At 39.2% G+C, this 17,533-nt stretch overlaps 1 protein-coding gene across 1 annotated transcript in view; it reads right to left on the reverse strand.

Moving 5' to 3' along the window:
• VWA8 (von Willebrand factor A domain containing 8) overlaps positions 1-17,533 on the reverse strand; it is a 386,454-nt gene that overhangs the window by 314,443 nt on the left and 54,478 nt on the right. Inside the window, exons 5-6 of the mRNA XM_070409005.1 lie at positions 11,750-11,917; positions 5,140-5,304 (exon numbers count right to left, since the gene is read on the reverse strand). Coding sequence (XP_070265106.1) covers positions 5,140-5,304; positions 11,750-11,917 — 333 coding nt within the window. The remainder of the gene's footprint in view (positions 1-5,139; positions 5,305-11,749; positions 11,918-17,533) is intronic.

The following is a 17,533-nucleotide window of genomic DNA, read 5'->3' on the forward strand; positions in this document are numbered from 1 at the left end:
TGGATGAGAAAATCAAAAACTAATGTAAGAATCAACAGGAAATTAAGAATGAAATAGCTACAATAAAAAAACACAATGGAAGGTTTCACCACTACATTAGAAGAAGTGGAGTTAGAAGACAGAGCAGAAAACACACCCAATCTGAACAGCAATTGGAGAAAAAAATTAGAAAGCAGGAGGAGAGCTTAAGGGAGCTTTTGGACAACATGAAACCAAGTAACATACATATAATAGGGGTGCCAAAAGGACAAGAGGAGGAGCAAGGTTTAGAAAAACAATATGAAGAAATAATAAAAAACTTCCCTGATTTGGGGAAGAAAAAAGTCACATAAGTGTAGAGAGTCCCACATCAGATGAAACCAAAAAGACCCACACCAAGATACGTCGTAATTACAATGGCAAATGTTAATGACAAAGAGAATCTTAAAGGCTTCGAGAGAGACAGAGAATAACCTACAAAAAATCTCCCATTAAATTATCAAATGATTTCTCAACAGAAATCAGGCCAGAAGGGAATGGAATGAAGTATACAAAGTTATGCAAAGCAAGGGACTGAATCCAAGAATAATCTATAGAGCAAGCTATTGTTTAAAATTGAAGGGGAAATCAGGAGCTTCGCAGACAAAAAAAAGGCTAAGGCTTCATATCACTATGAAGCCAGCAATGCAAGAAATGCTAAAGGGACTGTTGTAAAAAGAAGAAATAGAAAGAGAAGAAGGAACACAGGCATAAAGAATAAAAATGGCTACAAACAACTACCTATCAATAATAACCTTAAACATAATGGATTAAATGCTCCAATCAAAACACATCAGGTGGCTAAATGGATAAGAAAACATGACTCACATACATGCCGTCTATAAGAGACCCTACTAAAACCACGGGAATCACACAGACTGAAAGTGAAGGGATGGAAAAATATTTTTTCAGGCAAATGGAAATGAAAAAAAAGCTAGGGTAGCAATACTTTTATCTGACAAAATGACTTCATGGTGAAGGTCATAACAACAGATAAGGAAGGCCACTTCATAATACTAAAAGGATTAATAAAACAAGAGAATATAACTCTGGTAAACATATATGCACCCAATGCAGGAGCACCCAAATACATAAAAAAACTTCTGGAAGATATCAAAGGAGAGATTGACAGCAATACAATCATAGCAGGGGACTTTAATACCCCGTTGACATCACTGGATAAATCCTCTAGACAAAAAATCAGCAAAGAAACAGCTATCCTAAATGACTCACTAAATCAGATGGACTTAATTACCACAAAGCTATAGAATATACATTCTTCTCAAGTGCACATGGGACATTTCAAAGATAGACCACATATTGGGACACTGGCAAAGTCTCTTCAAATTCAAGAAGATTCAAAATCTTATCAAGCATCTTCTCAGATCACAATGGCATATTATTAAAAATAAACTAAAATAAAAACAATAAAAAATTCAAACACTTGGAGGTTACATAGCATGTTATTAAACAATGATTGAGTTACCAAAGAGATCAAAGAAAAAAGAAAAAACATCCTGGAAACAAATGACAATGAAAACGCAGCATTCCAAAATCTATGGGACACAATGAAAGCAGTCCTGAGAGGGAAGTTCAGAGCAATACAGGCATACATCAATAAAACAAGAAAAACTGGTAATTATCTAACTCTACAACTTAAAGAATTAGAAAGAGAGCAAGAAGAAAAGCCCACATTGAGCAGAAGGAAGGAGTTAATAAAGATCAGAGAAGAAATAAATAAAATAGAGACCAAAAAAAGAAAAAAAACAATATAAAAGATCAATGAAACCAAGAGCTGGTTCTTTAAAAGGATAAACAAGATTGATGAACCTCTAACCAGGCTCATCAAGAAGCAAAGAAGGAGGACCCAAATAAACAAAATCAGAAATGAAAGAGGCGAAATAATAATAGACCCCACAGAAATAAAAAAGATTGTAAAAAAATACTATGAACAACTCTATTGCAACAAACTAAACAACCTAGAGCAGTGGTCGGCAAACTGCGGCTAGCAAGCCACATGCGGCTCTTTGGCCCCTTGAGTGTGGCTCTTCCACAAAATACCAAGTGCGGGCGCGCACGTAAAGTGCGATTGAAACTTCGTGGCCCATGCGCAGAAGTCGGTATTTTGTGGAAGAGCCACACTCAAGGGATCAAAGAGCCGCATGTGGCTCGCAAGCCGCAGTTTGCTGACCACTGACCTAGAGGAAATGGACAAAGTCCTAGAAAAATACGACCTTCCAAAACTCAATCAAGAAGAATCATAAAATCTTAGCAGGTTGATAACTAAGGAGGAAATTGAAGCAGTCATCAAAAAACCTTCAGCAAACTAAAGCCCGGGGCCAGATGGCTTCAGAGGGCAGTTTTACCAAATATTCAAAGAACTAAAACCTACCCTTCTCAGACTATTCCAAAAAATTCAAGAGGAAGGAACACTTTTAATCTCTTTCTATGAAGCCAGCATTACCCTAATTCCAAAACCAGATAATGACACTACAAAGAAAGAGAATTACAGGCCAATATTCCTGATGAACATAAATGCTAAAATCCTTAACAAAATTCTAGCAAATCAGATCCAGCATTACATTAGAAAGATCATACACCATGACCAAGTGGAATTTATTCTGGGGATGCAAGGCTGGTACAATATCCGCAAATCAATAAACTGATACATCACATAAACAAATTGAGAGACAAAAATCACATAATCATATCAATTGATGCAGAAAAGGCATTTGACAAAATCTAACACACTTTCCAGATAAAAACTCTCAGCAAAGTGGGACTAGAAGTATCAGACCTCAACATAATAAAAATCTTATATGACAAACCTACAGCCAAAATCATACTCAATGGGTAAAATCTAAAACCATTCCTCCTAAGAACAGGAACAAGACAGGGATGCCCACTTTCACCACTCCTGTTCAACATAGTACTAGAAATGCTAGCCATAGTGATTAGACAAGAAGAAGAAGTAAATGGCATCCAAACTGGAAAATAAGGAGTGAAATTATTCACAGATGACATGATATTGTACATAGAAAACCCAAAAGACTCCATCAAAAAAATAATAGAACTAATAAATGAATTTGGCAATGTAGCAGGATACTAAGTTAACACCCAGAAATCTATGGCTTTTGTATACACCAATAAAGAACTCACAGAAAGAGAAACTAAAAAAACAACCCACTTACCATTGCAATACAAAAATTAAGATACCTAGGAATAAATTTAACCAAGGAGGTCAAGGACCTGTACTCGGAAAAATACAGGATGCTGAAAAAAGAGATAGGGGAAGAAATAAACAAATGGAAGAATATACCGTGTTCATGAATTGGTAGAATCAACATCATTAAAAAGTCCATACTACTCAAAGCAAGCTATAGATTCAATGCAATCCCCATTAAAATACCAATGGCATATTTTACAGACCTAGAACAAACTCTCCAAAAATTCATTTGGAATTTAAAAAGACCCCAAATAGCTGTAGCAATACTGAGAAAGAAGAACAAAGTGGGAGGAATAACAATAACAGATATTAATCTATATTACAAAGCCACTGTTCTCAAAATTGCCTGGTACTAGCACAAGAACAGACATATAGACCAATGGAACAAAACAGAGAACCCAGAAATCGACCCAAACCATTACGCTCAATTAATATTTGACAAAGGAGGTAAGAACATACAATAGAGTCAAGATAGTCTCTTCAATAAATGGTATTGGGAAAATTGGACAGATAACATGCTAAAAAATGAAACTAGATCACCAACTTACACCATACACAAAAATAAACTCAAAATAGATAAAGGACTTAAATGTAAGATGAGAAACCATAAAAATCTTAGAAGAATCCATAGGCAACAAAATATCAGACATATGTCGTAGCAATATCTTTACCCATACAGCTCCTAGGACAATGTAAACTAAGGAGAAAATAAACAAATGGGACTACATCAAAATAAAAAGCGGCATAAAAATAAAAAGCTCTGCACAGCAGAAGAAACCATCAACAAAACAAGAAAGCCCACTGCATGAGAGAACATATTTGCCAATGTTATCTCCAATAAGGGTCTAATCTCCAAAATTTATAGGGAACTCATACAACTTAACAAAAGGAAGATAATTCAATAAGAAAATGGGCAAAGGATCTAAATAGACACTTTTTGAAAGAGGACATTCAGAAAGCCAAGAGACATATGAAAACATGCTCAATGTCACTAATCATTTGAGAGAGGCCAATCAAAATGACAATGCGGTACCATCTCACACCTATCAGAATGGCTATCATCAACAAATCAACAAACGACAAGTGCTGGAGAGGATGTGGAGAAAAAGGAACCCTCATGCACTGCTGGTGGGAATGGAGACTAGTGCAGCCACTGTGGAAGACAGTATGGAGTTTCCTCAAAAAATTAAAAATGGAACTCCCATTTGACCCAGTAATCCCACGTCTAGGAATATATCCCAAGAGATCAGAAACACTAATCAGAAAGGATACATTCACCCCTATGTTCATAGCAGCACAATTTACAATAGCTAAGATTTGGAAACAGCCTAAGTCCCATCAGCAGATGAGTGGATTAAAAAAACTCTAGTACATCATCTACATAATGGAATACTACACTGCTGTAAAAAAGAAAGAAGTCTTACCATTCACAATAGAATGGATGAATATAGAGTATTGTGCTAAGCAAAATAAGCTAGTTGGAGAAAGATAAATATCACATGATCTCATCATTTGTGGAATATAATGAACAATATATACTGATGAGCAAAAAGAGACCCAGAGACAGAGAAGCATCGAACAGACTGTCAAACCTCAGAGGGAAGGTCGGGGGGAAGTGTAAGAGATCAACGAAAGGGCTTGTATGGATGCATATAAGCATAACCAATGGCCACAGACACTAGGGGGATGAGGGCATGTGCTGGGGGGTGGGATTGGCAGGGGAGGAGTCAATGGGGGTAAAGGAGACATATGTAATACTTCTTCACCCTATATCCTTTTTCCTTACCATTAGCTAGTGAGAAGGACATCTACAAACATAGTAACATTTCCATAGTAAGTGAATTTATTACGAATAGAAAACTATTTAAAAAATAAATTATCCTGTTCATACTTACCTTGAAGGGTAGATAATAAATGTCTCTGGCTTGAAATCGAGAACGAAGAGGGGGGTCTAATGGATTCCCAGAGTACCTAGGCACTGGCAAGCCCAAAGCAATCACTCGGAAATTTTCACTAACTCGAACAATCTTCCACGCATCCAGTTCTTCTTTGGTATGATCCTTAAAGAGTATGAGATCAAAAATTACATCATAACTAATACAGATTACAACTGGAAGAGCTTCTAGGCTAAGAAATTTGGGCCCTGACTACTGAGTAACCTATTTGAGAAAACTCTCAAAGTCAAACTGCCAAGGAAGGAAGCAAAGTGAAAGGAGGATCATGATGCCAGGGAAGGCTCATAATATGAAGAATGGTGTTGAAAGGAGAGGCAGTGAACATATCGAGGAACAAAGGAGATGTGGGTCAGTTTCTGAGTCCAATGCAGTCACACAGAGTAACAGAGTTACGAGGGTAAGGACAACGTACCGGCTAAGACCAGAGGATGTAAAAAGGTAGACCCAGAGAGCAGAGCCTGCCCATGGGCCTTAAACAGATAATTATGTCTATGGGTATATTTCTACCAAGGTAGAATAATAGTCATAACTAACATGTATTGAAAACTTACTACGTGGTAAGCACTTTCCATAAATTTTTCTCATTTAACTTTCACCAGAATCTAAACAGGCATTTAATTGCTTTTTATGAGTGAACCAACTGCTGTTCAGAGGAGTTATATAACTTTCCCCTGGTCCTGCAACTAGTATATGGTGGAGTTGAGAGACTGGAAACAGTGCAGATTTTAGATTTCTAAATCCTGGCTCTAGTGCACTCTCTGAGCCTCAGCTTTCTCACCTATAAAGTGGGAATAATATCACCAACATTATTATGGCTTTATGAAAATTAAATGTGATTATATATGTAAAAGCAACTGGTCCATAGCAGGCACCTATTAAATGCCATTCCTTACATCTGCCTGACTTTATCAATAGCTCTTCACTGTGCTCTGCTGTTGAAACCATGGAGCTTAAAAAGTTGATATGAATGTGACCCACATGACAGTGTAGAAACTCTTAACATGACTCTCAAGGCCTTTCCTGGCCAGATTCATGTCTGATTCTCCCAGTCTTGGCAACCACTTCACACCCATCCCCTTGGCCCGCCTTCCATGACTCTGTGCTTCTGCCCATCTCACAACTGTGGCTCTCCAGACACATCATGCTGCTTCACCAATACTGCTCCACTTGTTTGGAACACTCTTTCCATTTTGCACAGCCTAAACACAAGTATTATTCAAAGCTAAGCACAAAAAATATCTTCTTTAAAATGGGACCCTTTCTCATCCCCTCCTTCCATCAGAACCACTTTCGTACCCCTCCACTATGTCCTATGCAAGCGTCTATCATCATACATTTGTGCACTGACTTCTGTACATGATTTTCTCTTGCTGGATCCAAGGACTTATTACCTCTAGCACATAGCAGGACAAACGTCTGTTGATTGACTGCATAAAATAATTAAAAAATATAATGAGCCCTAACTAGTTTGGCTCAGTGGATAGAGCATCGGCCTGCAGACTGAAGGGCATGTACCTTGTCCGATTCCAGTCAAGAGCATGTACCTTGGTTGCAGGCACATCCCCAGTAGGGGGTGTGCAGGGGGCGGCTGATCGATGTTTCTCTCTCATCAATGTTTCTAACTCTCTATCCCTCTCCCTTCCTCCCTGTGAAAAATCAATAAAATATATTTTTTAAAAAAATAAAAAAAACATAATGAACAATTGTTTCTAGCATTACCAAAACCATGACCCTACATTTAATTAATAGGACTAACACTAACACTATGTCATATGCACTCAAAAACAAGAATCTGGATATAACCCTGTCTGAGAAACCAAGAGTATAATTTTCAGAGAGCTAAATATTTCTATTTTCCACTTATCTGAAAATTATAATCAGAATATAAATAAAATTTATATAAGCCAACTGTATCTGTTTCCATAATAACATTCTACTATAATCACCTCTATGAAATCATTAACATTTTGAGATATTCTAATTTAGTATATTGAATCTAGCTAGAAATATATGGGACTTCAATTATGGTGTTCAAATCCTTTTAACGTGGTGGTGTTTTGTAAAAAGATCTTGCCTATATTCTGTGAGGTTCCCATGAGACAGATTCTATGAATACAGAAAGTATACTTACCAATAAAAATTATGTATTTATACTGATGATTACATTGGAAAAAATGTAGTACATCCTTCTCATTTAATAATAATAAGCACTCCTTGTAAACTAAAACCTGCTTGACCCCATACCCCAAATTCCTATCCAAAGTAATATGTTCAATAACTTTGCACAAAATTCTACTACACGAACAAATAATATACTGAAGTTCTTATTATGAAGTAACTCATATACTTAAAAGAATGATTCAATAATCTAAGTATTCTTTTTCAAATAATTTACTAAAAGTGGCAAATAACTATATAGAGACAAATAATAATTATTTTGTAACTAGTAGCCCGGTGCACAAAAATTTGTGCACTGGCGGGAGGGGGGGGGGGGGGGGGAGGGGAGTCCCTCAGTTATTAAACATTTATCGGCACAACACTGATCACATTGGTGGTGGTGGTGGTCTTGTCAGAATGTGTTATATTATGAAGATGAAAATCTATTTAAACAGATTTGATGTAGATATTTTCAAAGATGGAAGAATTGTCCCTGTCAACTATTTTAGTTGATTCATATCTTCACTAATTGTCATCATTGCAAAGTTTTCAGTCCCCATATGGATGCGCTGTCCCTGTCTTTTGTAGCCTTTGTTACCTTAAGGACTCTAGTTTTTCATTTATATGTTTAAGTACCAACCTTACCGGCTTAAAAATGTAAGCTTTTAACACTGCTCTCTCTGTTCCGTATCCTTCCAATGAAAAGTGGAGTTGGGTTGCAGCACAGGAGAGAAATTCAGAAGGGGAATATTGAAGTAATGACTGCAGTAGGAGAAGAGGGAACCTATTTCCCTGGCCACAGGCACTGGCGCCCTGGACCACAGGGCTGGCAGCTTCTCCGGGTGGCTGCAGCCTGGGACCTCGGGCAGGTGGCTTGTCCGTCTCCTGGGCTGCAGCCAGCTGTAGGCGCTGGCACCTGAACCAAAGGTGGGCGGCTTCTTCTTCTGGCGGCTTCTTCTTCTTCTGTGCTTCCAGGGAGGGCAGTCAGTTATGTGTATATGTGTGTGCATGCAAACATAGGCGTGTACACGTGTGTATGTGGAAATCTGCTGGGCAAGTCAAAACCATAGAAGAGTTGCCCCCTATCTCTTGAATCTTCCAGAGATATCCCCCACTTTTTTATTCTATTACTACTGGAGAGTCAGTATTTGCAGCCAGCCAGCCAGTGACTCTCTCAGTGTCTATTTATGACTTCTTCTTTCCCTGTCTGTCTTCCAACCCCTAATCATATTTCCACCTGGATGCATCATTTTTACTCCCAATATGCTGTATAGAGAAGGAGTCAGGATGCTGTCTTCCCATGAATAGTACTCAGTAACAAACCAATTGCATTTTAGTTGGGCAATGCCCCTACCCACCCTTCAAATCCCTTCCACCATGCATTTCTGTTTCCCTTTTTGTTTGTTGGATTGTTCTGCTGCACCTTCTCCTCACCCCACCATCCTTGGATTGTAATGTAAAATTCTTTTACCATGTCAAGAAATTATTAAAAATACAGGTACTTTGAGAAAAAAAATACAGGTACTTCTCCGAACACCGGCCAGCAGGGGCAGGGAAGCTGCCCCGCCCAGCTTCTCTGATCACCAGCCGGGGGGCGGGCCAGGGGGCCGCCTTTGCCCTGCCACCCAGCTCTTGCCTGCCGCCTGGGTTTCCAATCACCGTCAGCGGCAGGCGGCTTCTTCCGTCCTTCCCCTTTCCCCTCCCAGCATTGCACCTACGTATGCAAATTAACCGCTATCTTTGTTGGCGGTTAACCATCATCTTTGTTGGCAGTTAATTTGCATATCTCCCTGATTAGCCAATGGGAAGCGTAGCGAAGGTATGGTAAATTACCATGTTTGTCTATTTTTAGATAGGATTAGAAAGTCTCTAAAGAGAAAATGTTCTGTATCATATCTATCTACTTTTAAAATAAATATAAATTATTATTCTTTATTTGTAATATATAAATTGATAAAACAAGATTTTTTAAAAATAAGCCCTAACTGGTTTGGCTCAGTGGATAGAGCATCGGCCTGCGGACTCAAGGGTCCCAGGTTCGATTCCGGTCAAGGGCATGTGCCTTGGCTGTGGGCACATCCCCAGTGGGGGGCGTGCGGGAGGCAGCTGATCGATGTTTCTCTCTCATCGATGTTTCTAACTCTCTGTCCCTCTCCCTTCCTCTCTGTAAAAAATCAATAAAATATATTTTTAAAATAATAATAATAAACTGGCTTTCATTTAAATAAATTAACTATAACAATATGAACGAATGATTTTAACTTTTCTTACTGATTAAATCCTCAAGTATTGCCCTGGCTGGTGTGGCTCAATTGGTTGGAGCATTGTCCCATACACCAAAAGTGGATTTGATTCCCGATCAGGGCACGTGCAGGAGGCAGCATATTGATGTTTCTCTCTTACATCAATCTCTCTCTCTCTCTCTCTTCCTCTGTTCCTCTCTTTAAAAAAATTAATGAAAGTAATAAATTATCAAGTATCCTTTTATTATTATACTAGTATGGTACCATCTTTAGATACAGAAAAAAGAAAACAACTATACTGCACAATGAAATCACCAGCTAGGAAACAGTAAAGAAACAAGAGTACTGAAAGGGTTGCCAAACAGGTTTCCAAGAAAACAGACTCATACAGTGGAATCAGAAAGAGATGCTCCAGGTCCTAGCAGTCATGGGCATCAGTTCCATCAGACCCTCTGGTATCATCTATTATTTGATGCCTAGGTTGTTTGGGGCTTGTATTAGCTCCCTGGGAGCAGGATCAAAAAGAAGCCTAAGACACAGATCCTGCTCTTGAGCAATTTGTAACCAACTTGGGGTAATAAGATTAACACATTTGTATCTCTACAGAACAGGTGCGAGAGAGACTAAATCCCAGAATGCAGAGGCAGAGCAATCAGTCCCTTGGGACCTGGTTAGCCAGAGAGCTGCAGTGTGGTACGGCTGAAGATGAACGAACAGGGCTGTCTTCTTGTCCTTTTGTGGCACTACACAAACCCCTTCTCCAACGTCTTTGAAGCCCCACATTCGCTTGTGGCTCTCTTTATACACACTTGTATCACAGCATTTAAAGATTTTATTTCACTTGTTCATCCATCTAACAAACAGTTTTTGAGCACCTACCTGGTTCCAGGCATTGCCCTGAGAGTTGAGATAACATCAGTGACAAAAACCCCTCCCCTTGTGAAAGTCAGAATCTAATAAAGGGAAGCAGAGAATGAACTAAAAACATAATAAGTAAAGCACATAGAATGCTAGACTTTATGGGGGGAAAATAGAGTGGGGTAAGGGAGTATGGGGATAGAGGGCACATTATAGTTTTAAATAGAGGGTGAGGGCAGGCTTCATTGATAATCTATCTATATATATAAAAGCCTAAGCAACTGGCCGACAGGTAGCTTTGATGCGCACTGACCACCAAGGGACAGACGTTCAATGCAGAAGCAGAAATCACAGGCATGGAAACATGGAACAGACTGATGGATCTCATAAGGAAGGGGGGAGGGGAGAGGGCGGGAAGAGATTAACCAAAGATCTTATATGCATACTAGAGGCCCAGTGCACGGATTCGTGCACCAGTGGGGTCCCTCAGCCTGGCATGCAGAGACAGGGCCAAAACCGGCTCCCAACATCCCCTGAGGGGTCCTGGATTGCAAAAGGGCACAGGCCAGGCCGAGGGACCCCACTAGTGCACGAATCCATGCACTGGGCCTCTAGTATAATATAATATTTAAGCAAAGACTTGAAGGAGGTATAGAAGTAAGCCGGACAGATATATGGGAGAAAACCATTCCAGAAGAGTCAAGTGCTTGTGCAAAGCAACTATCAGGTAGGGGAATGCCCATCTGACATGTTTAAGGTGTAGTAAAGGGAATTCTAGCAGGGCCAGGGTATCTTTTAAATATCTACTAATTTCTGTCAATATCTACTTGACTTTGTGCTTCCTGAGGCCAAGAACTGAACTTTTTTCAGCTTTGTATTCCCACCACTGTCTAAAAGCCATTAGGCTTTTAGTAAATAGTTGTTGAGAGATGGAAAAAGGAAGACAGGAAAGGGGAAGGAAAGGGAAGAAGAATTAAAAGGAGAAAGAAAGAGAAAGGGAAAGGAACGAAAAAAGGAAAGGAGGGAGGAGGGAGGAAAAGAGGGAGGAAGGGAAAAAGAAAGTTATTAGATTGGCAAGATAAAGTAAAAATCTTGGAGATTTTCTAAAATGGCCAGCAAATATTAGAAGAGTCTTGTAAAACTGCAGACTCATGACCTGACTTAAGCAATTTGCCACAGATATGGGCCCCTGAACATGTGTCCTCATTCTGATACAATTGTGTCTTACACAACAATGGCACTACCCACAGCTCAGCAGTTAAGACAGAGCAGCTGAATTTTTCTTTTCTTACCTTGAGAAGTTTGTCATAACGCTCTGCAGACATTAGGAAGCGTCCATCTTCAAGCTGCATCTCCCTGTTTTCCAGCAAGTTGTTCAAAACAGGCAAAACATTCCTCTCCGCCTTTTCCAAGCCTTCCAAAACGAGAGTTCTGCCTTCTGTGGCTGCACGAACTGCACACTATTTCCAAGAAACAAAAACAATATGAAAATATAGAAGATAGCAGAGCATGGCCTAATTTTACTTGTAAGGCAAATTATACTTGTGGTTCTTACAGGGACTGGAAATCAGGAAAGCTGGGTTCCAGTTCTTGATTTTGCTTTATCTGCCTAAATGACCTTGGGCAAGTGGTTTTTGTCTCGTTAGGCCTGTTTCCTCCATTTGTAAAATGAAGAGATTAAAATAAACGATATCTAAGGTTCCTTTCAGTTGTAACACTTCAGATAACACCCAATGAAATAGAAAACTCAGAACTCTCTTTGAATTGGTAACATAACTAAACAAGGAAACAGAGTCCTTAACTAGAGAAGGGAAATGAAGATACAATCTGTCCTATCCATCCCACAAGCTTCTTGGGAGGATCAAATAAGCAAGGTGAGAACACATGGAGACTGTCAGGTTTTAAACAAGAGTCACGTTAAAATGAATTCAGGTTTATCCTAATGTTCAATGCTGCCCAAATTTCAAACTTACCAAAAATTTCTAGTGAAATCTTTTTAAAAAAGAAGGGAGCGGTGCATAGATATTTTATGTGATCACTTCTCAAAGCAGAAATTAGATCAACCATAAGGATCCTTTCCCGCCCTTCCAACTACAGAATTTCCAGAGACCTAGTTTTCTCAGAGAAATCAGAAAAAAACACAGCAAGATCCTTCTGGACAAATCATCTCATACAACAGGTTTAACAACCCAACACGTGGACACAATGCATTTCAAGATAAAAGCAGCTGCATGACCTAAAATCAAAAACTGTCTAAGCTCCTGTCCTAGATTTGCTTCTGATTTGATAGAAGACCTTAGGCAAACAATTATTCTGGAGGTCTGTGTCCTCATTTCCTAAATGAGAATATCCTCAAGGGGTAGTGTACACTATGAATCAAAGCAGTAGTGGAAAAAATGTTAAAGCTATCAAACCCATTAAAAGATACATTATTATTAACATAGACATGATTTTGTCCCTGGAGAAAAGGGCACTGACTCTGAACACACGCAAAGCTCATTTGGGTCCTGAAGGAACTGGCAAAAAGTGGACAACACGTCGGACTTCTAGCACAAATAGTTCCAAGACTCGGCCCGAGTGCTGAGTCTGGACAGTAGCACAGTAGCATGTTTGAATGACTCCAATGGGCTAATGGCACCCAAAAGTATAAAACCCTTAACCACTTCAAAATCAGACATGGAGGCCAAAGAAGGAGAGGTGCTAGATGAGCTATCTTTACTGGGACGGGCTTCCCAGTTAGAGACAGTCACTCAATCTAGAAATAGCTTGCCACGCCAAGTTGCATTTCCTGAAGGTGAAGAGCAAGATGCAGTCAGTGGTGCCTTCAGGATGGGCAGGAAGGCCAGCAGTCCACAGCCCAGATCAAAGGCCAGTCCCGCCCCCCTTCCCAGGCTGCAGTGCTCAGTGCTAGTGCCTCCTTGCTGGTGAGAAATGGGAATGTCCACTTAGAAGCATCACATGACAGTGCATCTGCTGTAGCTGCAGCAGTTTGCATGATGAACTTGGTATGCAGGCCTTATGTAATCTTGGTGATAGAAACTTTAATGCAGCAGATAATGGGTAACAGTGATTGCAATTCTTTCTTGAGATAGCATTTTTGATAGGATTTGCCCTTTGTTTAAGGAATATTTTTTTTTTTCGCTTAAAGTATTACAAAGGGTATTACATAAGTGTCCTTTTTTCCCCCCCGCCCTTGACAAACCCCTACCCTCCCTTACCCCCCAGTGTCTTATGTCCATTAGTTATGCTTATATGCATGCATACAAGTCCTTCGGTTGATCTCTTACTCCCCTCCCTCCTGCCCCCCAACTCTCTCTGGCCTTCCCACTGCAGTTTGACAATCAGTTTGAGGCAGCTCTGCCTCTGTATCTATTATTGTTCAAAAGTTTGTAATGGTCTTTATTATCCATGAATGAGTGAGATCATGTGGTATTTTTCCTTCATTGACTGGCTTGTTTCACTTAGCATAATGCTCTCCAGTTCCATCCATGATGTTGCAAATGGTAGGAGTTCCTTCTTTTTAACAGCAGCATAGTATTCCATCGTGTAGATGTACCACAGTTTTCTAATCCATTCATCTACTGATGGGCACTTAGGCTGTTTCCAGATCTTAGCTATGGTGAATTGTGCTGCTATGAACATCTGGGTGCATATATCCTTTCTGATTGGTGTTTCTGGTTTCTTGGGATATATTCCTAGAAGTGGGATCACAGGGTCAAATGGGAGTTCCATTTCCAATTTTTTGAGGAACCTCCACACTGCCTTCCATAGTGGCTGCACCAGTCTGCATTCCCACCAGCAGTGCACAAGTGTTCCTTTTTCTCCACATCCTCTCCAGCACTTGTCGTTTGTTGATTTGTTGATGATGGCCATTCTGACAGGTGTGAGATGGTACCTCATTGTTGTTTTGATTTGCATCTCTCTGATGATTAGTGACTTTGAGCATGTTTTCATATGTCTCTTGGCTTTCTGAATGTCCTCTTTTGAAAGGTGTCTATTTAGATCCTTTGCCCATTTTTTGATTGGATTGTTTATCTTCTTTTTGTTAAGTTGTATGAGTTCCCTATAAATTTTGGAGATTAAGCCCTTATCAGATATGACGTTGGCAAATATGTTTTCCCACGAGGTGGGTTTTCTTGTTGTTTTGTTGATGGTTTCTTTTGCTGTGCAGAAGCTTTTTATTTTGATGTAGTCCCATTTGTTCATTTTCTCTTTAGTTTCAACTGCCCTAGGAGCTGTATCAGTGAAGAAATTGTTTTGGCATATGTCTGAGATTTTGTTGCCTTTGTATTCTTCTAGAATTTTTATGGTTTCCTGTCGTACATTTAAGTCCTTTATCCATTTTGAGTTTATTCTTGTGTATGGTGTAAGTTGGTGGTCTAGTTTCATTTTCTTGCATATGTCTGTCCAATTTTCCCAACACCATTTATTGAAGAGACTATCTTGGCTCCATTGTATGTTCATGCCTCCTTTGTCAAAAATTAATTGAGCATATTGGTTCGGGCTAATTTCTGGACTCTCTATTCTATTCCACTGATCTATATGTCTGTTCTTGTGCCAGTACCAGGCAGTTTTGAGAACAGTGGCTTTGTAATACAGCTTGATATCTGGCATTGAGATCCCACCTACTTTGTTCTTTCTCAGGATCGTTGCAGCTATTCAGGGTCTTTTTTTATTCCAGATGAATTTTTGGAGAGTTCGTTCTAGATCTTTGAAGAAGGCCATTGGTATTTTAATGGGAAGTGCGTTGAATGTATAGATTGCTTTGGGTAGTATGGACATTTTAATGATGTTGATTCTACCAATCCAAGAACATGGTATGTTCTTCCATCTGTTTATGTCTTCCTCTATCTCTTTTTTCAACGTCCTGTAGTTTTCTGAGTAGAGGTCTTTAACCTCTTTAGTTAAGTTTATTCCTAGGTATCTTAATTTTTTTGGTGCGATGGTAAATGGGATTGTTTTTCTGATCTCCCTTTCTGAAAGTTCACTATTGGTGTATAGAAATGCCTCAGATTTCTTGGGGTTAATTTTGTATCCTGCTACATTGCCAAATTCATGTATTAAGTCTAGTAGCTTTTTGATGGAGTCTCTAGGGTTTTGTATGTATAATATCATGTCATCTGCAAATAAGGACAGTTTTACTTCTTCTTTTCCAATTTGGATGCCTTTTATTTCTTCTTCTTGCCTAACTGCAATGGCTAATACTTCCAGTACTATGTTGAACAGGAGTGGTGAGAGTGGGCATCCCTGTCTTGTTCCTGTTCTTAGGGGAAATGGTGTTAGTTTTTGTCCATTGAGTATGATGTTGGCTGTGGGCCTGTCATATATGGCTTTTATTATGTTGAGGTATGATCCTTCTATTCCCACCTTTCTGAGAGTTTATCAAAAATGGGTGTTGGATTTTGTCGAATGCTTTTTCTGCATCAATTGATATGACCATGTGGTTTTTTTCTTTCAATTTGTTTATGTGATGTATCACATTTATTTACGGATGTTGTACCATCCTTGCATCTCTGGGATAAATCCTACTTGGTCATGGTGTATGATCCTTCTGATGTACTGCTGGATCCGATTTGCTAAGATTTTGTTGAGGATTTTGGCATCTATGTTCATGAGGGATATTGGCCTGTAATTCTCTTTCATTGTGATGTCTTTACCTGGTTTTGGTATTAGGGTGATGCTGGCTTCATAGAATGAGCTTGGAAGCGTTCCTTCCTCTTGAATTTTTTGTAGTAGTCTGAGGAGGGTAGGTTTTAGTTCTTCCTTGAATGTTTGGTAGAACTCCCCTGTGAAGCCGTCTGGCCCTGGGCTTTTGTTTGCTGGAAGCTTTCTGATGACTGCTTCAATTTCTTCCATAGTTATTGGCCTATTGAGGTTTTTAGATTCTTCCTGATTGAGTTTTGGAATGTTGTATTTTTCTAGGAATTTGTCCATTTCCTCCAGGTTGTCTAGTTTGTTGGAGTAGAGTTGCCCGTAGTATTGTTTAACAATCATTTGTATTTCTGTGGGGTCTGTTGTTATTTCGCCTCTATCATTTCTGATTTGGTTTATTTGGGTCCTCTCTCTTTGCTTCTTGGTGAGCCTGGCTAGGGGTTTGTCAATCTTGTTTATCCTTTCAAAGAACCAGCTCTTGGTTTCATTGATTTTCTGTATTGTTTTTTTGGTCTCTATTTCATTGATTTCTGCTCTAATCTTTATTATCTCCTTCCTTCTGCTCACTCTGGGGTTTTCTTGTAGCTCTCTTTCTAATTCTTTGAGTTGTAGAGTTAGATGATTGACTACCATTTTTTCTTGTTTTTTGAGATAGGCCTGTAGAGCTATAAACATTCCTCTCAGGACTGCTTTCATTGTGTCCCAGAGGTTTTGGATTGTTGTGTTTTCATTGTCATTAGTGTCCAGGATGTTTTTAATTTCTTCTTTGATGTCATCGGTAACCCAATCAATATTTAATAGCATGCTATTCAGCTTCCAAGTGTTTGAGTATTTTGGGTTGTTTTTATTGTAGTTTATTTCTAACATTATGCCATCGTGGTCTGCGAAGAAGCTTTTTATGATTTCAATCTTCTTGAATTTGTGGAGACTTTGCTTGTGACCCAATATGTGGTCTATTTTTGAATATGTCCCAAGAGCACCTGAGAGGAATGTATATTCCGCAGCTGTGGGGTGAAGTGTTCTGAAGATGTCAATTAAGTCCATCTGATCTAGTGAGTCATTTAGGATTGCTGTTTCTTTGCTGAGTTTTTGTCTAGCGGATTTATCCAGTGATGTCAGTGGTGTATTAAAGTCCCCTACTATGATTGTATTGTTGTAGATCTCTCCCCTGATATCTTCCAGAAGTTTTCTTATGTATGTGGGTGCTCCTGCATTGGGTGCATATATGTTTACCAGGGTTATATCTTCTTGTTGTATTGATCCCTTTAGTATTATGAAGTGGCCGTCCTTATCTCTGGTTATGGCCTTCACTTTGAGATGTATTTTGTCAGATATAAGTATTGCTACCCCAGCTTTCTTTTCCTTTCCATTTGCGTGAAAGATATTTTTCCATCCCTTCACTTTCAGTCTGTGTGAGTCCCTTC

Source organism: Myotis yumanensis, unplaced genomic scaffold, assembly GCF_028538775.1.
Source record: "Myotis yumanensis isolate MYYU_CA2020_CCGP unplaced genomic scaffold, mMyoYum1.0.hap1 SCAF_3, whole genome shotgun sequence".
Lineage (NCBI taxonomy): Eukaryota > Metazoa > Chordata > Mammalia > Chiroptera > Vespertilionidae > Myotis > Myotis yumanensis.